This window comes from Pantherophis guttatus, chromosome 11 (assembly GCF_059756535.1).
Source record: "Pantherophis guttatus breed Tessera chromosome 11, ASM5975653v1, whole genome shotgun sequence".
Lineage (NCBI taxonomy): Eukaryota > Metazoa > Chordata > Lepidosauria > Squamata > Colubridae > Pantherophis > Pantherophis guttatus.
Window position 1 is genome coordinate 20546966 of NC_142073.1, and position 26944 is coordinate 20573909.

At 44.2% G+C, this 26944-nt stretch overlaps 1 protein-coding gene across 2 annotated transcripts in view; it reads right to left on the reverse strand.

The window, feature by feature from the left end:
* Positions 1-10044: 10044 nt before the first annotated feature.
* The window catches only part of NUP93 (nucleoporin 93), a 153889-nt gene continuing 136989 nt past the window's right edge, over positions 10045-26944 (reverse strand). For both annotated transcript variants that reach the window (XM_034425464.3, XM_034425465.3), the window contains 6 exons: positions 22633-22749; positions 19928-20046; positions 17134-17251; positions 14458-14541; positions 12950-13078; positions 10045-10326 (listed from right to left, as the gene is read on the reverse strand). In XM_034425464.3, the coding sequence (XP_034281355.1) occupies positions 10216-10326; positions 12950-13078; positions 14458-14541; positions 17134-17251; positions 19928-20046; positions 22633-22749 (678 nt within the window). In that variant the 3' untranslated portion in view covers positions 10045-10215. The remainder of the gene's footprint in view (positions 10327-12949; positions 13079-14457; positions 14542-17133; positions 17252-19927; positions 20047-22632; positions 22750-26944) is intronic.

Genomic DNA, 26944 nt, shown 5'->3' on the forward strand with positions numbered 1-26944 from the left:
CGGTTGTAAGTCAAGGATTACACGTAGTAAAGAAAGTCTTTGAAAGTTAAAGGTGCATGCGTACACAAAGTCAAAAGCATCAGTGCCGGTCGGAATGATCTGTTTTTCCAGATTTACATCTTCCCTTTTCAATAATCAATAGCCATTGCATTTTAAGAAAAATTACTTGCACTGTTCTCTCTTCTGATTCATATATGATAACTGAGTTCCGGCCAACAGGCCAGTGGTGGGATTCAAAATGTTTTACTACCGGTTCTGTGGGTGTAGCTTGGTGGGCGTGGCAGGGGAAGGTTACTGCAAAATCCCCATTTCCTCCCCACTCCTGGTGGAAGGATACTGCAAAATTCCCATTCCCTCCTCACTCCTGGGGGAAGGATACTGCAAAATCCCCATTCCTTCCCCACTCCAGGGGAAGGATATTGCAAAATCTCCATTCCCTCCCCACTCCTGGGGGAAGGATACTGCAAAATCCTCATTCCCTCCCCACTCCTGGGGCCAGTCAGAGGAGGTATTTACCGGTTCTCCGAACTACTCAAAATTTCCGCTACCGGTTCTCCAAAACTAGTCAGAACCTGCTGAGTACCACCTCTGCAACAGGCCATGGAATGGCATAGTTCCTGAAGACTGAAAACATGGGGAGATGAAGATGTTCAGTCTGAAGGAAAGGAGACCATGAGAATACATGAGAAACCAGTCTGGTCTAGTGCAAACTTGGTGTCAAACTGGATTTCTTCGAGGGCCGGATCAGCATTGTAGTTCTCCTCCACGGGCTAGCAGGGGGGGAGGGGGGCGCTCCCTCGCACCCCATTTTGGTCTGTAAAACATTGCAGGAGGCCATCCAGGCCAAGAAAGGGTTGCACGGGGGGTGGTTCCCCATTTTGGCTGCCAGAAGCCCCGTGCTTCTGTGGTTTCCAGGCTCTGACCCACCAGCCACATTTAAACATCCCACGCACCGGATCTGGCCCACCGGCCTTGAGTTTGACACTCACTAGACTAGGATAAAACATGGGAGACTGTGAGTTCTAGTGTGGCCTTATCTGTGAAAGGCAGTTGGGTGACTTTGGGCCGATCACCAAGAAACAGTGAGTTCTAGTCCGGTTTTAGCCATGAAGATCAGTTGGGTGACTTTGGGTCGATCATCCGGGAACAGTGAATTCTAGTCCTACCTTACCCATGAAAGCAAGCCAGGTGACGTTGGGCTTGTCCCTCTTTCTCTCTCTGTCTCTCTCTCAGCCCAACCTACCTCACAGGGTTGTTGTTGAGGGGAAAGTAGGAGGAGGAAGCTGTGCTGGATATATTCCCCACCTTCAGTTATATTTTTTTATTATTTTTTTTTAATTTGATTTATATGCCGCCCTTCTCCGGAGACTCAGGGCGGCTTACAATGTGTTAAGCAATAGCCTTCATCCTTTTGTATATTTATACAAAGTCATCTTATTGCCCCCACAAACTGGGTCCTCATTTCACCTACCTTAGAAAGGATGGAAGGCTGAGTCAACCTTGAGCCTTGGCGAGATTCGAACCCTGCAATAATTGCAGGCAGCTGGTCTTAATAAGCTTAATAACAGGGTGCCTTAAACCCCTGTACTACCAAGGGTCTGTTACCAAGGCTGAGTCAACCTTGAGCCTTGTAAGATTCGAACCTGCAGTAATTGCAGGCAGCTGTGTTAATAACAGGGTGCCTTAGACCACTGTACTACCAAGGCCCTATATGTAAAAATAAAGTGGGATACAAATCAACAAATAAATGATTTGAGTTTTCAAGCACACAGGTAAATGAGGGTGGTAGGTAAAAGCTCAGGAACTATTTCCCATAACTTTGGGAACTGAGATCGGAAATAAAGCATAGGGGAGTTTCTTTATTCAGTAGGAAAAAACCTCCTGCTGCTAGGATCTGTATCACAGTGGGACAGTCTGTCTTCGATTGTAAAGGGGGGGGGACATATTTAAGGTTCTTGCCACTCAAGGAAAAGGTGAGATGGAAAGAAAATTGGTTAGAAAGTCAAGTTTACTTTGGCCCTTCCAACCTTTGTCCCAGAAAAGCATTGAGCTGTAGCTGCCGACACCGTAATTTTCAACGTTTAGGGAGGCTCGTTTTCTCAAAATCAAGTGTTTTTGTATATAGTTTAAGATTGGTTCTATTTCAAGATCTCATATGATCTCATATTTTATTTTATCCCTTCTGGTCACTCCAGCAGCACTGGAAAACTTTTTTAAAAAAAGAATTTAATTTTGGCTGAATGGACCTCATAAGATCCAGAGTTGACTCACGCTGTCCCTTTTAGTTCCCTGGATGAATTTATTTATTTATTTATTATTTAAATTTGTATACCGCCCTTCTCCCGAAGGACTCAGGGCGGTGAACAGCCAAAATTTAAAACACATACAATATAAAAATTAAAAAGAATTAAAACAGAATTAAATCAATTTGGCTTCCCTAAATTTTAAAACCCTTTCCCCATAAAATAACCCATTAAAATTTTAAGCCAGCCCGGCTTGCTGGAATAAGAAGGTCTTTAACGCTCGGCGGAAAGTACGGAGGTCCGGGATCAGTCGTATTCCTGGGGGTAGTTCGTTCCAGAGGGCGGGTGCCCCCACACAGAAGGCTCTCCCCCTGGGGGTCATCAGTCGGCATTGCTTGACCGACGGCACCCTGAGGAGACCCTCTCTGTGGGAGCAAATTGGCCGGTGGGAGGTTATCGGTGGCAGGTGGTCTCGTAAGTACCCGGGCCCTAAGCCATGGAGCGCTTTAAAGATGAGAACCAATATCTTGAAGTGCACCGGGAGCCAGTGCAGCTCGCGCAGGAGAGGTGTTACATGGGAGCGCCATGTCGCCCCCATAATTACCCGCGCGGCCGCATTCTGGACCAGCTGGAGCCTCCGGGTGCTCCTCAAGGGGAGCCCCATGTAGAGAGCATTGCAGTAGTTGGGTTCTCCCTTATCCTAGGCAACCTCACAAAATTGTGGAGAGGGTAACACGGAGCGAAGAGCCTCACCGACACCGGAGGAATGGCTATAAATGTCATCGTACAAATATCGGCTCGCAGTTGGAAAACCCTGTTGGAATAAGTACTCCCTATTCAAACTGCTGAATTGGGCTGATGGCTGCAGGGTAGCGATTTGCCAAGTCACTTAGCAACTTTCAAGCTTAGACAGATAATGAGCTGGGGGAAAAAAAACCTTTGGAATCGAGGACTACCGCTCTTTTTCGCCAGCTAATGCAAAACCGAGCCAGTTTTCTGTTGGGCTGTTGAAGGGTGATTGGGCAAGCGCACAATAAATTAAGATTTATTTTTAGCCGCTGCATTGTAGTGGGTTTAGGTTTTTGTTTCGAATCTTTGGCTCCGATTACTCTTCTCCTCTTCAAATTGGGGTGGGAAAAAAACCACCAGATCTTCCTCCAAAAATTAAGTACTTCAAATTCTAACCATCGTGGAGGTTGTCCAGTGGAGGAAAGCTATTCTAAGATCTGCAAATTATAAGCAGTTTTTTCTCTCTCCAAGAGTATATTTTGGACAACTAAGAAAAGCCAAAGGATCATTACACAATGTCTATGGAGATTCTCAGTCATGGTTGTCCCAAAGGTGCATTTTCAAAAGGCAACTGGACTTCGTGAGTTTTTTTTCCTGAAGACGTTTCGCTTCTAATCCAAGAGAGGCTTCTTCGGTGAACTGAAGAAACTTCTTGAATGAGAAGTGAAACATCTTCAAGTAAAAACAAAAACTCGCATTTCGAAAAAGCACCTTTGGAACGATCATTAAGCAAATGGACTCCAGAGCTTTCACTCAAGACTCAAAACCGCCAGGATCAAATTATCCTACTTCGGACATACTACAGGCAAAGACCCAGCTTTTTGGCGAAAGCCACGAGTGCTGTTCAGCAGATTCTGTAAGGTTCTGGAGAACCGGGAGCGGAAATTTTGAGTAGTTCGGAGAAACGGCAAATACCACCTCTGGCTGGCCCCAGAGTGGGCTGGGAATGGAGATTTTGCAATATCCTTCCCCCAGGAGTGGGGAGGGAATGGGGATTTTGCAGTATCCTTCCCTCAGGAGTGGGGCGGGAATGGGGATTTTGCAGTATCCTTCCCCTGCCACGCCCATCAAGTCACACCACGCTCACCGAACCGGTAGTAAAAAAATTTGAATTCCACCACTGGAGAAAGCTCTAATGTTGGGAAAGGTGGAAGGAAAGAGAAGACAACCAGCAGCAAGGTAGATGAACTCAGTTAGAGGTGTTGAAGGCATCATTGGGAGACCCAAAGGACCAGATTAGAACAGATCACCACAAAGAAAATCTACCTATGTGGTTGCTAAGAGTTGACAATTACATGATGGTATGTAATCAACCACCTGTCAGCACTTCAAGCTGCATTTACTCTAGTGCTGACATAAGAAGGAGGAGCGGAGGCATCTGTAAAGGGACGTTTGACTTTTCACCTACTTATTTTCTCTGGAGATAATATCCCCTAGGAGATGGGGTGGGAAGGGGGAAATTCCTTTGAGCTGGAGCAGTAGATTAGGGGTAGAGTGACTTGGAAGATGGCCAATGAGTGCAGGGGAGTGGGGAATGGAAAGGGAGGGTTTTGGGTCTGGAAGTCAGTGTTGGCTACGATGGAGTTGGAGTTAGAATGTCGTGCTTAATAAATGGGAGTTTTTCGTCAAAGACTTTGTTTGAAATGCAATTTACTTGAGACGACCTTGAAACCTGACACCACCCTCCTCTCCTTCCCTGGGGTGTTTAGTTCCTATATCTCCTCCCCCATTCCTGGTTCTCCCTCCCATGTGCCCAACTGAAAACCTCTTCAGGGGAGCTACTTTGCCCAGCCCGATCCTGTACCACCATCCTGTTCTCAGCTCCATTCTTACAGGCAGCGGAAGAGTTGCGAGCGGGGTGGGTGGGGGGAGGATGAAAGAGAGGAGGAAAGGGCTCAAAATGAAATCCTGAGAATTTTGATACATGTGTGCAGCGGTGAAATCCTCTGAAGTCCGCTACCGGTTCTGGGAGTCCGCACGCGAAGGCTGCCGAGTCTGCAAAGGTAAGTAGAACAGCGAGGGGGGCGGGGGGAATCCGCTGTGTCACGTGATTTAGATTAGCTAGAAAGCAAGAAATCCGAGGATTCTAGCTAATATAAATGACGTGTCACAGCTGATCGTCGGAAATACCGGTTTACCCAAACCGGTAGCATTTTTTACTACCGGTTCGAGAGAACCGGTCTGAACCGGTAACATTTCAGCCCTGCGTGTGTGTGTTGGTTTGGCTTTGCAACCAAAGGCTGAATGTAAGCCATGGTTTGCCCAGCCTATATTATTCACCAATTACTACCACAAAATAATAATAATAATAATAATAATAATAATAATAATAATAATAATAATGATGATGATGATGATGATGATGATGATGATGATGATGATGATGATGTCCCGATTGTAATTGGAGCCCTCGGAGCAATACCCAAAGGGCTACCCCGCTATTTAGAAATTCTAAATTTACCGGACTTGAACATTTTGACTCTACAAAAAACCACCTTACTCGGAACAGCTTACATCCTCCGACGATACCTTAACAGTTCCTAGGTCCTTGGTTAGGACTCGAGCTGCTGAGGTATTAACCAGCCTCAAAGGCTGTGAATCTCACTAAAGATTAACCAATAAATAATAATAATAATAATAATAATAATAATAATAATAATAATAATAATAATAATAATAATAATAATGGAACTCATAAATGCAACCAAGAACAAAAATATCTAGGTAACAGTCAGCCATGTCCTCAAAATAAACACTACATTTGACTAAAATAATACAAAAATTAACCGATCAAGCAAGAAGCAGAAGAGCCAAATAATTCCTGTAATCTGGCACTCAAATAAAATAGCTACCTACAGAATAATGATCAGGCTCCAAAAACCAAGAAAGACACACGGTTACTTCTAAACAATTCTCTTTATTGTTCCTCATCTTATAGACAGAAGCCTGGCCAAAACAAAGCAAATACTTACGGCACATCATACTCGGAGAACCTCTAGGGAGGCGTTACCTGAACTCTCTTCCTCCCAACCAAACTATCTAAACTTCGCTATCTCTTGGTCCTCTGGAATGCAACTCCTCTCTCCTGGGAATCCAGACTACATTCCACCACATCAGTAGAACTAGAAATAATTTCAGATCATGAGGCCGACCAATCAGAACAGAACACATCCAACCACCATTCAGCACACCCTTCCAAGAAGCCTCCGATCACCCTAGAGCAGTGATGGCGGACCTTTTCGGCACCGAGTGCCCAAACTGGAATGTGCATGCGCCAGAGCACCGGAAACCCAAAAACCAGCTGGCCGGTGCACATGTATATTTCCAGCACTCTAACGTGCACAAAGACCAACCAGCTGGCGCACATGTGCACGCTGGAAACCAGAAGAGCAGCTGGCGATGGTGCGCATGCCCACAGAGAGGGCTCTGCGTGCAACCTCTGGCATGCATGCCATAGGTTCGCCATCATGGCCCTAGAGAATTCAGACCCACAGATTATAAACAGAACAAGGCCATGCCAACTTCTGGACCATGGAAGCGCTGAAACCTTGCCGGAAACACGTAGCAGAACCTCTGCAGCACTCATGAAATGCAGTTCTCCCTGAGGTTGGGGTACCTCAAAAAAAAGTATGCATAGAGAATCCTCATGTTAAGAGTTTTGCCACCCTGGGGTAGTAGAACCAGTAGAGGAATGGAGAGAAATGAGTTTGGGGAACTTACAAGCAGGAATTTGAGTAATGTAGGCTGGAATTGTCACTGATCAATTGTTTGTGTAAATAAAGTATTGCTTCACCTTTCAACCGGCTGACGTTAGGCAAACCTTTCGAAGGCAACCTCTGCTTTAGGGATGCAACTTTAGTTAAAATACTTCCGTTAAAATATTTATTCCAACATAGAACCTTTTTTTTTAGACCACACATACATGGTAGAGCATGAATATCCTTCTGGTTTTATAACTTTATTTTCCACGCATTTATTTGCAATTACAGCAACATGAAATATCCCGTTTCCATTTTGCCTGCTAGTTTCCAAGCCCTCGTCATACACTTCAAAACAACATGACCCACCACAAAAAAAAAAAAAGGTGTTGAGTTTTTCAGGAAAAAAACACAAAAAACCCACGTAGCTTTTCGTCAAAACTCCACCACCGAATGGCCCACATTCCATAAACCAATCGTGCATTTTAAAGATCAACAATCTTTTTAACGTAATTTTATCTTGATTGGGATTTACACTTATATTGTTTTAGAGATATTTACGTGTGAGGATTTTAATATTATAATGCTGTAAAGCTGCCCAGAGTTCGTTTCATTAAGACCAGGGCGGCAAATAAATTTAATAAATAAACAAATGCATTGATTTTAAAAAAAACAGACCCTCTCCATTTTCTTTCTCACCGTTTCCCCACCCCAATTATCTAAGACGTGCAAAGCCATCCTTTCTGTGGAATTCATTCTAAGTTAAGAGATCCTCTCGTTTGGGAGATATTCTTCTGAATGAAGGAGGAAGAAGTGATGGAGCTTTCTTGATGTTTTCAGCAAAATCTGGACCGATCTTAAACGCCGTCGACGTCTTCAGATTCAGAAAGAGGAGGGAAGTCAAGGCCATTCTGCTTCCAGGACTCAGAAGTTGTCTTTGGAGCGAATCGTCCGCATGTCGGTGACGGTTTGTGCAAGTGGTATGATGCGACCCTGGTGTAGTGAAATAGCCGGATAGTAAGACGCACTTTTTGTCGGCCTGATTCACAACACCAGCTGCAGCAACAATACCAGGACGTCAGCTTGGAGCTTCTTGGCTTCTCATCCGGTTTTGAAGAACTGAGCTTGTTCCAGGATAAATCACATTAAAAAAGGAACCCACCCATCCACCCACAATCAAGCATTTCCCTAGGGTGGTTTTATTTATCAGTTGCACAATCTCCCTTCCTAAAGCTAGATCTCTCTCTAGGTCTTGGGGTTGGACTAGAGGACCTCCAAGGTCCCTTCCATCCCTATAAATCTTGGGAAAACAGCAGAAAGAGGACAGATAAACGTAACTATCGGGTACTAAAGCCAAGAACCATCAACAGGAAGGTCTCATTTGCACAAATAGCTCACTTTTAACCAATCACTAGTGAATAATCGAAATAAATACTCCTAAACTCTCAATACTTAAATTTCCAGAGAGGAGGAGACGATCGTGAGCATTTCCTTTCCTTCTTTCTCTTGATGCAACATAAATGCTTCAACACATCTCCCCCTTGCTAATGATCCCCAAATGAATTGGACAGACCAGCTGGAAATTCTCTTAAATTGGGTTCCACACAGTTGGGGGACAATAGGATAAAATAAGCGTGGGGGGGGGAATCCATGGAAGGGCCCCCCAAAAGTCAGTTCATGGCTATGCAATTGCCCTTTTTTTGCAGGCATATATTTATTTGCTAATTATTTCTTCCTGCCCATGGAAACTCACTCAAAATTAAGAGTTCACCTAGAAATAATCTTTTGTTCTAAGAACCACATCCCTATATTGTTGTATAGGGCATACATCTGGGGATCATTAATATGACAATTAAAGGAAAGCGATACTCAGCATTACTTCCATTTTTAAACTACTGATTCTTTTAATAGTGGTATTATGGTTCTTTGTTGCAGTCTAAACTGCAGTCTAAAGAGCCTTTGTTGCAGTATAAAGAGCCTGGTGTCGCAGTGGACTAAACTACTGTTAAAGTAGTATTTAGCTGCCAGCTGCCTGCAATTACTGCGAGTTCCATTCTCACCAGGCTCAAGGTTGACTCAGCCTTCCATCCTTCCGAGGTAGGTAAAATGAGGACCCGGTTTGTGGGGGCAATAAGCTGACTTTGTATAAAATAGAACACCGCTTAGGGGGGGCCGAAAAGCCCTACTAAGCAGGTATATACAAAAGTATGAAGGCTATTGCTTAAAAGCATTGTAAGCCGCCCTGAGTCTCCGGAGAAGGGCGGCATATAAATCAAACTAATAAATAATAATAAATAAACTGAGGAAAGCTACAGTCTAAGTCACAAATCTCTTAAACAAGCAAGGAGGCACTATAAGCTAACTTTATTCTCTAATTATCCCAAATGTGTAGTAGTATTTGATTCCCATTATTTACCGTTAACCAATCAAATAGCATTTTTAACTTAGTAACGGTTATACCAGTTAAATATTTAATTCCAGTTCTGCTTGCTTTGCTCCCAACCTGATTGGAAAAGTGTTTCATTGGACGGAATCTGACATTTATGGTTATTATTATGAATTACGTTGCCACCCACTCCCGGCAACCCTGGCCAATGTCGCAACTCTCCCCACCCTCAGGATCATACTGAAATTCAACAACCGACCATGGATAAATCTAGTATAATTTTCCTTCATTTTTTTTTTTTAAAGGGACGTAAACATAGTGGAAATTATACTCTGCAAAAAAAACAGATTGAAAATTCTATCTTCTTCACAATGTCAGTCTTATCCAGAGGGCTTTTGAGCCATTCAGGGGAAAGAAAAATGACCAAAATTTTAAGAGCCTGGTTCCCTCAAATATGCTAAGGCAGTTGCTGAATCTCCACCACACATTAATCCATAAATTACCCATTTCCATGTAGTCCGGAGCAGGGGTCTCCAACCTTGGCAACTTGAAGCCTAGAGGACTTTGCTGGCTGGGGGATTCTAGGAGTTGAAGTCCTCCAGGCTTCAAATTGCCAAGGTTGGGGACCCCTGGTCCAGAGAGTTGGGCCAACCCAACCATTATGCACATTACATTGGGTTGAATTTGACACACAAGTTATCAACTGTCAATGACCTGGAATGGGGGCAAAACAGTCACAGTGGGAGGGGGCTATTAATCTTCAATGGAATAAGATAAAGACATAATACATGCTTCTTCTGGTCATAACTTAAAAGATCTTTCCCATTTCCCTCCAAAAGAAGAAGAAAAGAGTTTGAAAAGTGAAACAAAGAAACGAGAGAACGTAAGAAAAACGTGCAAAGTAAAACAAGGTATCAATAAAACGAAATACGTAAATCCAAAGAAATTTATTGCGGTTGACGGAAAAAAAAAAGGCGTACAAAAAAAAAGAAAAGAAAAGAAAAGGAACAAAAATTAAAACTGGAGGCCCGTAACCATCACCCTTTCAATGTGCACACAAAAAGAAGCACCACTACCACCAGCTGGCTTCCCCGCTCAGCTAGTTCATGAGAACCTCCATCTGTACTAGACGAGCGTTGGTGTCCCCTGACGTTCTGTAGGGGATCATCCCGGCGAAGGTGATGAGTGCCCGAGCTTGAGATCGGAGTTGCTAAGGGGCATCAAAAGAAGAAGAAAAAATTAGCCAGGTCTGGAGAGAGAGAGAGATAATTTGGGATAGGCTCATTAGAAAGGAACAAAAACCTCATCCTGTAGGAGAAAGAACCAGGGGGGGAGTTAAAAGAGGGATCAGCCTAGAATCCCTACGTAGCCACAAGTGAGCTAAGTCCGACTTCCCTTGAATTCCATTGACCCTTCTCTAATTCCAAGCAGGTCCAGAGAGAGAAAGATAGCTTGGGATAGGCTCATTAGAAGAGCCTTGGTGGCGCAGCAGACTAAAGGAGCCTGGATAGCTCTGCAGACTATGCACTGTAATTTAACACCAGCTGTCTGCAATTAAAGTAAGTTCAAATCTTGCCAGGCTCAAGGTTGACTCAGCCTTCCATCCTTTCTAAGGTAGGTAAATTGAGGACCCAGTTTGTGGGGGCAATAAGCTGACTTTGTATAAAATATACAAAAGTATGAAGGCTATTGCTTAACGCACTGTAAGCCGCCCTGAGTCTCCGGAGAAGGGCGGCATATAAATCAAATTTAAAAAAAAAAATTAAAAAAAAAATAAAGCACTGTTAAGTAACACCAGCTGCCTGCAATTACTGCAAGTTACCCGCCCTCTGGAACGACCTACCCCCAGAGATATGTATGATCCCGGACCTCCAGACTTTTCATCGGGCCCTTAAAACTCGCTTATTTCATCTAGCCGGGCTGGCTTGATCCCATCTTTCGGTTTTAATTTGTAATTGATTTTATTGGGGTGTTTTTAAATTGTGGGCCGAAATTATTTAATATCTTTTTAAATTGTTTTAAATTTTGTACGCTATGTTTTACCTTGGCTGTTCACCGCCCTGAGTCCTGCCGGAGAAGGGCGGTATAAAAATCAAATCAATCAATAAATAAGTTCAAATCTCACCAGGCTCAAGGTTGACTCAGCCTTCCATCCTTCTGAGGTAGGTAAATTGAGGACCCAGTTGTGGGGGCAATAAACTGACTTGTATAAATATACAAAAGGATGAAGGCTATTGCTGAGCACATTGTAAGCCGCCCTGAGTCTCCGGAGAAGGGCGGCATATAAATCAAATTAAAAAAAAAAAAAAAGAGGACCCGGATTGTGGGGGCGATAAGCTGACTTTGTATAAAAAAGAACACCGCTTGGGGGGGGGTGAAAGCCCTACTAAGCAGGTGTATACAAAAGTATGACGGCTATTGCTTAACGCATTGTAAGCCGCCCTGAGTCTCCGGAAAAGGGCGGCATATAAATCGAACCAATAAATAAATAAATTAAAAAGGAACAAAAATCTCATCTTGTAGGGCAGGGGTATCAAACCCGCATTGTCATGGCGGCGTCACGTGACATATCACGACTCCCCCCCCCTTTGCTAAAACTGGCATGGGTGTGGCCAGCGCGTGACACATCTGGCCCCCAGGCCGCGAGTTTGACAGTCCTGTTGTAGGAGAAAGAATGGCAGAACCTGGGGGTGGAGTTAAAAGAGGAATCAGCCTAGAATCCCTACGTAGCCACAAGCGAACTAATTCCAACTTCCCTTGAATTCCATTGACCCTTCTCTAACTCCAAGCAGGTGAGAATATTTCAGTGCATAGGCATGAGTAGCAACGAATCTGTTTAAATGGACCTTCACATGTGGACCTGGTTTTTCATACCTGACCCATCTGTATTTAATGTCCATCAGAAGTAAGGCCAGGTAGATGCCAGGCTAACATGTCAATAGATTTGTTTGAACTTTGTTCGGTTCTGACTGAAGAAGCTTCTTGGATGAGAAGCGAAACGTCTTTAAGGAATAAAATAAAGGAAGCCCAGTTGCCTCTCAAAAAAGCACCTTTGGGTTAGTGCCCGTTTGTCTGCGTGTGTATGCAGGCATTAAAACGCACGTGGCAAGAAATATTCAAAGCACACCTCTCCTGTGGAGAAAAATTTTATCCACAGAAAGATGATAAGAGATCATCTAGCCCCGTGAAGGTGAACCTATGGCACGCGTGCCTGAAGTGGCGCGTGGAGCCATGTTGCCTGGCACGTGCACCATTGCCCGTTCCTCTTCCGAGTTTCTGGTGCATGTACGCACACAACAATCAGCTGGCCTTTTTGCATGCAGCAGTGCTGGTGCTGGAAACTAGAACATCTTCTAGCTGATCTTCTGTTTTCCTGTGTGAGTGTGCGCGCCGGGCAACTGATCACCGCGTGCGCATGCGCGCCAGAAACCCGGAATAGTAGCTGGCTGAAACCCGAAGTTCAGTAGCTGAAAGTGGAAGTTTGTCTTCGGGCGTGTGCATGCACCCTGGGCAGCTCCTCTTCCGGGTTGCGGCCCAGATGTGCGCCCAGACATGCTCTCTTTTCGGCACTTGGCGCCGAAAAGGTTCACCCTCACTGATCTAGTCACTGGACTCCAAATTTCTTCCTAGCTATTAATTTCTAGGATAGCCTTGGGCAAATATTTCTTGACCTCATTATCCTCAGCAAAAGAAGTTTCTGTAATCAAAGTAATTGCAAAGGTCAGCTTTGTAGAGCAGTGAAAAGTAGATTTTTATAACCACAACTGTGAAGATGGTCACTGCTGGGCTGAAAAGGTGACCTCGTCTACTAAGGAAGGAAAAAAAAAACTTACCGAATCTCGGTCCTCAATGACCCGGGTGGGCCTAGCAGGCGTGGCTGGGCTGGCACATTTCAACCTCTTATACTGGGTAAACAAGATATTCATCGTGGCAAGGAGGACCTCTGACAAATTGTGCCTGATCTAAGAAAAAGTAAGAGGGGAAGGAAAGACAAGCAGAATGAAAGAGGGGGGAAAATGAGAGACGAAGGCCATACTGATTGATCCTAGAGAGATTATTGAGGTGGACTTCAAATTGTTCTCTTTGGTGGCAACTTCTTCAGGAATTGGGGGGGAGGGGGGTTTCATGTGTGGGAGGTTCTGAGTTTTAGTTGATGGCAGGGGGTCAACCTGTGGGCTTCAGATGGCCCTGAGATCATGCCAATTCCGGCCTCCGACTTCCTTTCGCTCGAGTTCTCCCAAAGGCGCAGTGTTTCAATTTTCTGGGCCAATTTTAGTCTGTTACAGGGCTTTAAGAACGGGAATAGAAGCAGTATGCATTCACTCCCTTTCCCCCCCCCCCGCCAAAAAAAAAAAAGTGGAAGAGAAAAAAAAAGATGAAAAATTCAAACAAATTACCCTCCAATGAGCTCTCCACCTTACTATTACCTCTGCAGCCTTCTGAAAGTTTGAGAGGTTGATTGGTGACCCCCACGCACGCACCCCAAATATTTTAGTTCACAGTTTTACCCCCTAAATAGCTTTCTTGTCCCAAACTTCCCTTTGTACCCAATATGACAATGGTGAACTGCATGACCTTGAACACGGCGGAAGTGGAAGCTCAAAACTCAAAATGTTGTGTTTTTTTGGTTCAAAATGCTCCTCAGAAACTGCTCTTCCGATTTGAACAGAAGTGTTGTAATGCGGATGTTAATTGATTGATCGATCGATATTTAAAATCTCTAAAATTGCCTATCCTGAACTTCTTTCCGCCTAGAGTATTTCTGGAATGGCAATGGATTTTGCTGGTACGATCAGAACAACTGATTTGAGTCTGGCGGTGTTTCAGCTTCAAAGTCTTTTTCTTTTTGCATGCTATTTAAGTAACAAAACTAGGCAGTAGTAAGGTAAAGGTAAAGGTAAACGTTCCCCTCGCACATACGTGCTAGTCGTTCCCAACTCTAGGGGGCGGTGCTCATCTCTGTTTCAAAGCCAAAAAGCCAGCGCTGTCCGAAGTCGTCTCCGTGGTCATGTGGCCAGCATGACTCAACGCCAAAGGCGCACGGAACACTGTTACCTTCCCACCAAAGGTGGTCCCTATTTTTCTACTTGCATTTTTTACGCGCTTTCGAACTGCTAGGTTGGCAGAAGCTGGGACAAGTCACGGGAGCTCACCCTGTTACGCGGCACTAGGGATTGGAACCGCTGAACTGCCGACCTTTCGATCGACAAGCTCAGCGTCTTAGCCACTGAGCCACAGTGTCCCTGTAGTACGCAGTCATCGTTTCCACAGTCCAAGAACCCCGATGTTATGCCTGATTCAGACAGAGAAGAGGAAGGGAAGGAAAGCGCTAGTTGCTTACTTCATCGCTGAAATGCCTGAAGGCTGCGACTCGTTCTTCCACGTACTCCTGACTCAGTGGGACTAATTTTAGCTGTTCGATGATCTGCAGCGAAAGATCCATAGATAAAGTATACGATCAATACACATAGAAAGAATGATACACTGCTGGTATAACAGCTCCATTTACCTCCATTTATTTATTTTAACTTCTAGGCTGCCCATCTGGCCTAAAGTTATCTCTAGGCGGCTTACAACCAATAAGAGCAACAGGATAAAACATTTTATAGACAGATTAATGTTCTATTCAGTAATCCCCAAAGTGCTTTATTCAGGAGGCAACTGGACTTTCTTGTTGTTTTTTTCTATTAAAGACATTTTGCTTCTCATCCAAGAAGCTTCTTCAGCTCTGACCGGATGGTGGGGAATGGAAGAATTTATACTCCTTGCAGACAGCTGGTCATTTGCATCCTTTTAGAGCAGAGGTCTTCAAACTTGGCAGCTTTAAGACCTGTGGACTTCAACTCCCATAATCCTCCAGCCAGCTGCCAAGTTTGAAGACCTCTGTTTTAGAAGGTCGTTGAGGCCACCTGAAGGTTTATCTGTGTCCTCAGGGTCACCTGAGTGGTGCTCCTGGTTCCTGTAGTCTGCAATTTTTTTCCTCTGGAAATCCACTCCTACTCCCACACCCTTCAAAGGTTGTTCATCCCAAATTGGATAGCTAAAAGTCTGTAGAGATTCTCAGTCATCCAGGTCCTGGTTGCCCCAATTAAGGTGCTTTTTCAGGAGACAATTGGACTTTCTTGCTTTTTCTTTGAAGACGTTTTGCTTCTCAACCAAGAAGCTTCTTCAGCTCTGACAGGACGGTGGGGAATGGAAGGATTTATATTCCTTGCAGAATATAATTTATAATCCTTGGGACAACCATGACCTGGATGACTGAGAAGCTCTACAGACTTCTATTCGGTAACTACAGATATGATGTTTAAAACAAGGGTCGTTACCCTAGGAGCTTTCTTAGATCCACCTGCTACTTCTCCAGTTTAGTGTCGCCAGCATTGGCCTCGCAGGATGATGTGACCTGAGCCTGTCGGTTTTGACTACAACTGGAATCAGCAGGAATCAGAAATGGGGAAACTTTGCTGTGAACACGTCTCACCAGACTGCGAAGTAACCGTTGCTCTCTGAGCTCTAGGCTGGCTCTTGGTTCAGAGCAGGAATGGGGCAATAGTCAATCCCCTTCCCTGTGGCTTCTGTACCCTCCACCCCCAATCATGCCAACGGGAATGTACAAAATCTTCGTGTAATATAGCATTGTTAGAGAGGGTGGGAAAGCCCCCACATTGCAAACCTAACTACTGTGTGTGATGAGTAGGAAAGAGGCTATCACAAGCATTACACAGACAGACAGACAGACAGACAGACAGACAGACAGACAGACAGACAGACAATCAATATTATACAATGGATGGATGGATGGATAGACAGATATAGATGATAGATAGATAGATAGATAGATAGATAGATAGATAGATAGATAGATAGATAGATAGATAGATAGATAGATAATGGATAGATCAAGATTATACAATGGATGGATGGAAAGCTAGACAGACAAAGAGACAGACAGACAGACAGACAGACAGATAGATGGAGGGTGGATGGATAGATAGATAGATAGATAGATAGATAGATAGATAGATAGATGATAGGTAGGTAGGTAGGGGTAGAGGTAGAGGTAGAGGTAGAGGTAGAGGTAGAGGTAGAGGTAGAGGTAGAGGTAGAGATAGAGATAGAGATAGAGATAGAGATAGAGATAGAGATAGAGATAGAGATAGAGATAGAGATAGAGATAGAGATAGAGATAGAGATAGGCTAGTAGAGTCATTATAATGTTATGACTATTTCATGTCAGGCTTAAATATATGAAATATTGTAATTTAAAACTTTGCTGTGGTTTCCTTGGTTTTTTGTTTTGTTTTGTTTTGTTTTTTGCTCACTTGAATCCTCTGCAATTTTTTAAAAATTATTTTTCCTGAGCTCTCCATTCACCTGACTCCGGATACTGTATAACACTCCCGCTCTCCAATCTGTAGCTTAGTTTCAAAACTGAGAAATAACTAGGCAAAAATCAGTTCAACCCTGTCGATTGCAAAATCCGATTAAAGCTAAAATAGATAGATAGATAGATAGATAGATAGATAGATAGATAGATAGATAGATAGATAGATAGATAGATAGACAGACACACACACACACAGAGAGAGAGAGAGAGGGAGGGAGAGGGAGGGAGGGAGGGAGGGAGAGGTAGGGGGATAGATATATTTATAGAGATAGATAGATAGATAGATAGATAGATAGATAGATAGATAGATAGATAGATAGATAGATAGATAGATAGCAATGCCATCCTACACAAATCAAGAATCTTAACATTTAAGGCTGAATTAAAACACAAATTATGCAGAGGAATAGTCGTAATTCTGCCAACAGCCCCCACCACCTGCCCAGTGTCTGTTAATGCCATTTTAATGTTATTCAGTCCGTTTCAGTTGAGACCAAGACAAGATCGGTTAGCAAACGGCCAATTTTCTCCAGTGTAAAATTCAGTTGTCTCTATTTGGAGGCAAAGCGTTAGACAGAATCAAAATCAACTAAAGTTGTACAGTTTCAGAGGAAAAACGGTGAGGATGCTTACATCAAAGGCCCTATCAATATGGCCAGCGTGATACTCGTCAAAAAACGTGATCAGGTCTAAGAGAAGGTAGAACGTTGAGTCAACCGGCTTCTTGGTACTTATTCCTTGGGCTTTGTATCTGCAACAAATTGAAAGCGGATGTTCCAATAAAAACTTTGTGAAGACTTCACAACTTGACGTTTATTTATTTGTATCCCGCCATTTACAGGGAGTCCTCGATTTACAACAACCACCGAGCCCAACATTTACATTGCTAAACGAGACCTTTGTCAAGCGGAGGCTTTGCCCCATTTTACAACCTTTCTTGCTACAGTTGTTAAGTGAACTGCTGCAATTATACGGCGGTTAAGAGATTCTGGATTCCCCACTGACTTTGCTTGTCGGACGGGCGCAAAAGGGGATGGCGTGACACCCCCCCCCAGGGTGCTGCAAACCGTCGTAAATGTGAGTCAGGTGCCAAGCGTCCACATTTTTTTTATCCCGTGACCATGGGGATGGTGCGACGGTCGCTAAGTGTGGAAAACCATTCTAAGCCACTTTGTTCAGTCTGGTTATAACTTCAAACGGTCACTCAACAAACGGTTGTAAGTCAAGGAGCTCCTGTATGCAGATTACATCTCTTCCCCAAATACCAATTATTTTTATGTCCTCCTTTTGTCCCCAGTGGAAGGACTGACCCATCAGATGACCACTTGATAGCAGCAAGGACAGGGAAAACTCACAACCTCTAGTTGCTTTCCGCGATTCTCTGTACAGGTGGTCCTTGACTTACAACAGTTCATTTAGTGATTGTGTCAAAGCGTTTGCAGCGTGATTACCATTAGGAGACAACCCAGGACCAAAACTCAGCACACAGAGACTTGGACATTTAACAATGGTTTATATACAAGACATATACAGAAATATACATGGTAAGCAAATACCCGACAAGCAAGCAATCTTCTTCTTAACTCTACACGGAGAGCTCAGCAATGAATAACGGACACAAGGAAAGATAATACGCCCTCTCCTGGCTGAATTATATAACCACCGCTTAAAGGGATAAAAACCTTTGTGGACCCCTTTCAAGTCTACAACCGGCAATACCAATGCTGCAGGGGTGGGTTCTAAAATTTTTTACTACCGGTTCTGTGGGCGTGGCTTATTTTGTGAGTGTGGCTTGATGGTCATGTGACAATTCTTTAGGATTTAGCAGAGGCACTGGTCTACCAGGCTTTTAACTGCTTGCAGAGCTGTACCGGTCTACTCATTTATTTTTGCAGGCACCAGTCTACTCATTTGTTTTTGGAGGCACCGATCTACCACCACACTGCCTTTTAACATTGATCAGCTGTAGGGCGGCCCTTTGAAGCCCCGAGGCAAGAGTTTAAACAGTTTTTTCCTTCTAGCCGATCAGCTGGGACTCGGGAGACAGCAATAGATTGGGGGTGGGGCCAAATAAAAGGTAAGAATAACGTGGGAGGTGGGGGGGCAGAACCGGTTTGGTGACGTCATATCGTCACTGCTACCGGCTCGGCAGAACCGGGCCGAACCGAGAGGAACCCACCACTGCAATGCTGATTCATCTTCATTGCATCAGCCTTACATTGCATCAGCTTTACAGCTGGTCGGCTCTTAAATCTCAATACCTTAACAGATTGTTCAAAGTTATAACAGCCCTGAAAAAAGTAACTTAGGACCATTTTACACATTTACGCAGCATCCCCCGTGATCATGTGATCAAAATTCAGATGCTTGGCAACTTGGTTCATACTTACGATGGTTGCAGTGTCCTGGGTGGGTCGTGCGATCCCCTTTTGCGACCTTTTCACGAGCAAAGCCCATGAGGAATCCAGATCCACTTAACAACCGTGTCACTCACTTATCGATGGTAGTGATTCATTTAACAACGGTGACAAGAAAGGTCATAACATGGCGCAAAAGTCACTTAACAAATATCTCACTTAACAACAGAAATGCTGGACTCAATTAGTGGTCATAATTGTGACGAGGATTACCTGTATGGCCTACAAACCAGATATGATAGCCTTATTAGTCCCATCCCTAAAAAGCAGCAGCATATACAGTAATGGCCAAAATTGAGGAAACCTTTTGGGGAAAGTGTATTTTCTAAAACTAGCTAATAACACCACTTTTTTTTGGAGTAGTAGTACCATAAAATTATATATCAATGGAAAGAGAATTTAATCAAGAATGAAATGCAATAATTTTTATGAAGGATTTGCTATTAGAATAGCAGTTACAGTATAAAGAAGAAAAGTGAAACATGTAGAAAAAACGAGATATACAAAAACTATCACCCTGTCAGTTAATACTTGGTTGGGTAACCTTTAGCATGAATGACGGCCTTACAACGTCTTCCCATGGAGTGAACCAAGTCTTTGAGTTCTGCAGCTGTTCTAATGTGAAACCAAGATTGAAGGATTGCTTCTATTAACTGGGTTTTATTGCTGGGTCACTTCTGACTAAGAAGTTTCTTTAGTCAGAAAATCCATAGATTTTCAATTGGGTGAAGGTCTGGGCTATTCCCAGGCCATTCCAGCAGTAGGATTATCTTGAAAAAAAAAAAAAGTGGTGTTATTAGCCATCAAACCTCAAAAATACACTTCCCTCCCCCCCAAAAGGTTTCCACAATTTTGGCCACCACTGTATACTATTTTAACTCTGTGCGTGACCTCTGATTGCATAATCCAAGACTTCTCCCAAGCTCCGGTGGAACAAGGTCAGAGGAAACCTGGCTGATCTGGCATGGGCAGGAATTCTCAAGCCCCCCTGCCCCAGGCCAGTCTCTTACCTCTCTGCAATGGCATGTGCCATGTTCTTCAGCCTTTCCTTGTTGGATTGGGGAGCGCTGACCTGAGACACGATGGGGCTGAGCAACTTGTTCATCAGCTCAAGGACTTTGTCGGGGTTCTGAGGGAGGCACAAAGAGAGAAAGGAGGCAATACAGGACCAAGTCAGGAGGCCTTTTTGGAAAGAAATCATGGGGGAGGAAGGGGGAGAAGGGAGGGCTCAGGGGCAGAGCCCAGGAACTCTCCTGGTCAACTGAGATTGGCGGCAGCGAGCAAAGCGAAAAGCTTAAGGAGAAGCCTCATGCTTTCTATCTGCAACAAATTAGAAGCAGATCTTCTGCCATTAAACCTTCTGAAAGGCTTCTCAACTTTCTACTTCTTCTTTTTTTTTTTTAAATTTGATTTATATGCTGCCCTTCTCCGGAGACTCAGGGCAGCTTACAATGCGTTAAGCAATAGCCTTCATACTTTTGTATATTTATACAAAGTCAGCTTATTGCCCCCACAAACTGGGTCCCCTTTTCTTTTCTTTTTTAACAATTTTTATTAGTTTACAAAGCAGCCCACAAAGAAAATACAGAAGTAAACAACAGGAGAAATAGGGAAGGAAAAAAGGAAGAGAAAAGCGAGGGAAAGAAGAGGGGGGAAAAGAAAGAAAAGATATTCGATTCCCTTCAGTGCGGTAGAATAAGGCATTAACCTCAACTTTTTACTTTTACATAATAGTTTAAACTAGACATTTCTTTAACAACAAATCCAACTAATCTGTAGCACCCAAAATCAAAGTTTCTGTCACATCCGTATATCTGCCATTCTTCGTGGAAGAAAGGGCCCGGAATTGTCACATTTAGTTCTTTTCCTATGTGTCCTAAGTATCTAATTTCTTGCCTGATCCTCTTTTTATAAACTTTACCCCGATTTATAACCGTTGCCTGGCGCCAGGAATGCCTGGAGAATTCTCACACCTCGGGAAATGAAAGGGGTGGGGGGGAAACGAGTGGATTGTAAAATGACCCTGAGAAGCTCTTTGTATCTGTTTCTCAGAGAGGCTGGTGCAATTCGCATTCACACCCGACGGCTTGGTCAGAAACCACATCGGAAAGTGGGGAGGGGGTTCCTAATTTCCTTTATCCTGAACTGCATGCCCTGAGGGACCCCAGAGCCTGCTTTGAGTTTTGACTTGCTTTCATCCCTTTCAATAAAAGGTTCCATTTAAAATACAAAGTTCTCAAGAGTTCGTACTTTCTTGGAATATGGGGGTGAGGGGGGGGCAGCTGGTCCCCACAGTTTCTTTTTGTTTCCCACCTCAAGCACGAAGATTAGAAGCGGTTTTCAAGTAGAAATAAAGGTATTTGTATTTTTTTTCTTTTTTTCGGTCAATTTAGCCATCTGTGCTAACTCCCATCACAACTTGGTGTGTGCTTAGAGGTAGTCCTCGACTTGTAACAGTTCGCTTAGTGACCATCCAAAGTTACAGCGGCACTGGAAAAAAAGTGACTTGGAATCGTTTTTCACACTTATGACCGCTGCAGCCTCTCCATGGTCATGTGATCAAAATTCAGACGCTTGGCAACTGACTCGTATTTATGAGGGATGCAGTGTCCCGGGCAGTGGTGAAATCTAATTTTTTTTTACTACCGGTTTTGTGGGCGTGGCATGGTAGGCGTGGCAGGGGAAGGATACTGCAAAATCTCCATTCCCATCCCACTCCAGGGGAAGGATATTGCAAAATCCCCATTCTCTCCCCACTCCTGGGGCCAGCGTGATGTGGTATTTGCCGGTTCTCTGAACTATTTTAATTTGGGGTATTTTAAATTTCTGGGATTTTAATTGGAGCCTAATCATTTAATGATTTTAAATTCTAATTGCTGTTTTGTTTTGTGTTTTTAAATAGGCTGTACACTGCCCTGAGTCCTTCGGGAGAAGGGCGGTATAGAAATAAAATTATTATTATTATTATTATTATTATTATTATTATTATTATTATTATTATTATTATTATTATTATTATTATTATTATTATTATTCAAAATTTCCGCAACCAGTTCTCCAGAACCTGTCCCAACCTGCTGGATTTCACCCCTGGTCCCGGGTCACGTGATCCCCTTTCGCGATCTTTTGACAAGGAAAGTCAAGGAGGAAGCCAGCTTCACTTAAGACCACTCTGTTACTAATTTAACAATTGCATTGATTCGCTTCACAACTCTGGCAAGAAAGGTCGTAAAACGGGGCAAAACAAACATTTCAAACAGAAATGTTGGATTCCATTGTCGTGGTAAGTCAAGGACTACCTGTGTTTGTATCCTGTCTTTTGGGTAAAATGAGGATCCAGATTGTTGGGGGCAATATGCTGACACTGTAAACCACTTAGAGAGCGCCGTAAAGCACTGTGAAGTGGTATATAACAGATTAACCGAGTTGGAAGGGACCTTGGAGGTCATCTAGTCCAGCCCCCTGCTCGAGCAGGAGACCCCACACCATTTCTGACAGATGGTAGTCCAGTCTCTTCTTGAAAGCCTCCAGTGATGAAGCTCCCACAACTTCCGAAGGCAACTTCTGTTCCATGGGTGGATTGTTCTCACTGTCAGAAAATGTCTCCTTATTTCCAGGTTGAATCCCTCCTTGATCAGTCTATTGCCTTTTTATTATTTTTACAAACAATATAAGGCGATGAACATATCCAAAGTATCTTTGAAACCCCACTTACCTTGGCAAGGTCGTAAAGTTTGGCGGCCTCTTCGAACAATCCTTTGCTTTCTGCCACTGAGGCCACTTTGTTAATAATTGGTTTGGTGTCTCTCGTGAACTTGTCAATAACTCCAGGCTGATGAAAGATGGCAAATAGTTGGGGGGGGGAGGGAGAGGAGGGAAGGGGAGATAAAATATTTAGAAAAACCGAATAGTGTCAGGCCAAGGCCAAGAGCGATAGAGAACAATCCAGTCAGTTATTTATTATCTCGCGCCATATAGACAGAATCTTGCCAGGCTAAACTTTGACTGCTCTCATCCAAACGGATATAACGTGGGAGATTCTAGGGAGAGGCTTTCTCTTCCTCTGTCTCTGATCCATTTCTGGGCTTCTGGGCCCCCTTCTTGGAATGCGCTTCCTCTTTCTGGAAAAGTCGGGGTCCCTCAACCCCTAGTCTCGGAACCGGCACTGCTCCATGAGGACTTGAAGAATCAAGGCAGTGCACAAAACCACAGCCACCCCATGTCCCTGGAACCCAAAAGTTTGGGGGCCAATGCTATAGTCCAGAGGTCTTCAAACTTGGCAGCTTTAAGACTTGTGGACTTCAACTCCCAGAATTCTCCAGCCAGCTACCCTGTTTCCCCCAAAATAAGACATCCCCTGATAATAAGCCCAATCGGGCTTTTGAGTGCATGGCAATAAGGCCAAGCATTTATTTCAGGGTTCAAAAAAATATAAGACAGGGTCTTATTTTCGGGAAAACATGGTATCTCTCTCTCTCTCTCTCTCTCTCCCTCAATCTTCCTCTCTCTCTCTCTCTCTCTCTCTCTCTCTCTCTCTCTCAATCTTCCTCTCTCTCTCTCCCTCCTTCTCTCTCTCTCTCTCTCTCTCTCTCTCTCTCTCTCTCTCTCTCTCTCTCCCCTGTTTCCCCCAGAATAAAACATCCTCTGATAATAAGCCCAATCAGGCTTTTGACCGCACGGCAATAAGGCCATGAGTTTACTTCAGGGTTCAAAAAAATATAAGACTGGGTCTTATTTTTGTGGAAACACGGTATCTATATATCTGTCATCTCTCTCTCTTTCTCTCTTCTTCTCCCTCTTTCCCTCCTTCCCTCCCTCCTCTCTCTTTCTCTCCCCCCCCCATTTCTCCCAAAATAAGACATCCCCTGATAATAAGCCCATTTGGGCTTTTGAGTGCATGGCAATAAGGCCAAGCGCTTATTTCAGGGTTCAAAAAAATATAAGACCGGGTCTAAACTGTACACTGGGACGACAAAAGAACATCATCAAAATTGGCAGGAAGGAAAAAAAAAAAACGACCGCAGGATTTTTCTTCGTGACATAAAATGGCTACACTGCCATCAGCTGGATGTCCACCAAGTTCCCAAAAAAAGTAAAGGTCTCTGCCAGACTTCAGGGTTTGAGGAGAGCATCACTCCAGCAGCCTAGTGCCGTGACGGCGAACCTATGGCACGCATGCCAGAGGTGGCACATGCAGAGCCCTCTCTGTGGGCACACATGCCATCGCCAGCTGCTCTTCTGGTTTCTGGCACGCACATGAGCGCCGGCCAGCTGGTCGCAGACCCCAGAGCGCCGGAAAACAGTCTGAAAATGGCCTGAAAAATGGCCAAAAAACAGGCCATTTTCCAGGCCGTTTTCAGGCTATTTTTTGGGCCATTTTCAGGCTGTTTTCCAAAAGACGGCCCAAAAAACAGCTGGAAAACAGCCCAAAAAATAGCCCAAAAACAGGGATGTGCGCGCCGGCCAGCTAGTTTTCGGGGTTTCCGGCCCATATGCACATGCACGCACATTCTGGTTTGGGCACTCGGTGCTCAAAAGTTTCGTCATCACTGGCCTAGTGCTTCCTCTGTTACTTTCTCATTCCAACTCCTGACCTTTTCTTTTTGAACAACGGGCTTGGGTTCAATGGGCTTGGGTTCAAAAGAACCCAAATTCCCTGGGTTCTTGCCTAGCCACTTTTCCAGCCTCCTCATCTGCAGCCATATCCTATCCAAGCGAGCGCCACTGTGGAGAATACTAGCAGGACCCTACGAGCACCCGGAACTTAAACAAGAAAGCTCATGGGTTTTCACTTCGGATTAATTACAGGTTAGTCCTCGACTTACAGCCATTTGTTCAGTGACTATTCAAAGACACGACCAGGGTGGCATTCACTTACCTTCCCTACCGGTTCGCAAATGTGAGCGCGCGCATGTGCACAACTTCAAAAACATGCCCAAAAAAATCATCATAAAGCCGGGGCGGATGGGCAGAGCCACCCGCAATTTCCGCTACCGGTTCGGGCGATCCGGACAGAACTGGCTCAATACCACCTCTGGTTACGACGCTACAGAAAAAAAGGGACTTATGATCGTTTTCACACTTGACAATCATCGCCGCACCCTCGTGATCATGTGATCAGAATTCAGACGCTTGACAACTGGCTCATATTTATGATGATTGTCCCTGGGGTCATGTGACCCCCCCCCTTTTGAGACCTTCTGACATGCAAAGTCAATGGAGGAAGCCAGATTCGCTTAACAACCGTGTTGCTAACTTAACAACTACAGTGATTCACTTAACAATGGTAGCAAGAAAGGTCCATAAAATAGGGCAAAGCTCACTTAACAACTGTCTCTCTTAGCAATGGAAATGTTGGGCTCTATTGTGATGTTGTAAGCCGAGGACTACCTGGGTAGGATTCAGCTGAAAGCCTACTGAATCCTAGCCAGAACCTCTGTCAGCCATAGGAAAAATACAGTCAATTTTATCCCCCTGTGTCAACCTTCCCAGGTAGACTAGACCTGAAACTCGAACAGAATGGCTAATTCTACTTTACTGTAAAGTTTTATCAGCAGAATCTGGCACGTCTGAAAGTACAAATCTCCCTGTCAACTCTGAAGCTGACCTGACTGAGGCCATTTTGAGGCTTCAGTGTTGCCACACTGGAGCTGAGGGATAGGGAGGGGGGAATAGAGATAGAGGGGTTGCGTAGCCAAAACAAAAATACTTTCTCCTGGGAACCAAGGACATTCCCACAGGTGGCCAGGGAGAGGAGGAGGGACATCGCCTGGCAACCGGACAAGACTTTGATTGGACCATGTGACTGACTGTTTGGGAAAAGGGGAAAAACTTTTTACTTTTAATTAGGTGAAAACCGCGGGAATGTTCAGAGTCGGTTTTCACCAGTTTATGCCAATCTGATATGTCCAATAAACCAATTCTTTGAGGAACCTAGTTGCCTCGGAGTTCTGTTTGTTATGGATGTATTACTTGGAACCCTGACATTCCCACTGTCTCTTTTTCAGCTTGAGATGTTGGAGAGGATCCTTTCTGAGTTTCTTTCTCTACCCAGCTGCGGGCTCCCCTGCCCCCTTATTGGATCGTTCCCTAGGCAACATCCCTACCCCCTCCTCTGATCCCAAGGCCATTCCTACACACCATTACATCTTGACCCTTCCTGGTCCTCCCTTCCTGCCTTCCCCAGATGACCTAAAACTGTCACAGCAACTACAGAATCTTCCTTAACCAGCAATTTAAAATGCTTTTCTGCATGCAAAAAAGAGAAGCTGTGCAAGGCTTCCTATCTGATTCAGAAGAAGAGCTCCGAAATGCACAGGAAGAGGATGGCAGCAGGATTTATCTGCAACTGAAGCGTGAAACGTGCAATGTTCATGAACCGCTGATGCCCAAACCAAAAACCCCCATGTTTAAGAGGTTGTGTTGATTCACACGTGGAATGAAACGGGATCAGTTTGTTCCAAATATGGAATGAAGTCAGTGGTGGGTCGCTCCCGGTTCGCACTGGTTCACAAGAACCAGTAGTAAAAATTTCTAGTAGTTCGGAGAACTGGTAATAACATTGGCTGGCCACGCCCCCAAACCAGTCCCTGGCCCGGTCGCGGCTTGCTTACCCCACCCACCTCATCAGAGGCTTTTTTTAATTATTATTTTTAAAAGCATTTTTTCTACAACCTCTTCGGCCGAAAAAATGCTTTTAAAAGTAAAAAAAAGAAGCCTCTGATGATCGCGTGGCTCAGCTGGGATCGTCAGAGGCTTTTAAAAGCATTTTTTTCTGCAACCCCTTTGGTCGAAGAGGTGGTAGGGGGAAAAATGCCTTTAAAAGCCTCTGGCAATCCCAGCTGAGTTGCCTGATCGTCAGAAGCTTCTAAAAGCATTTTTTTTCTGCAACCTCTTCAGCCGAAGAGGTTGTAGGGGGGAAAAAATGCCTTTAAAAGCCTCTGGCGATCCCAGCTGAGTTGCCTGATTGTCAGAGGCTTCTGAAAACATTTTTTTCCTGCAACCTCTTAAGGTTGTAGAAAAAAATG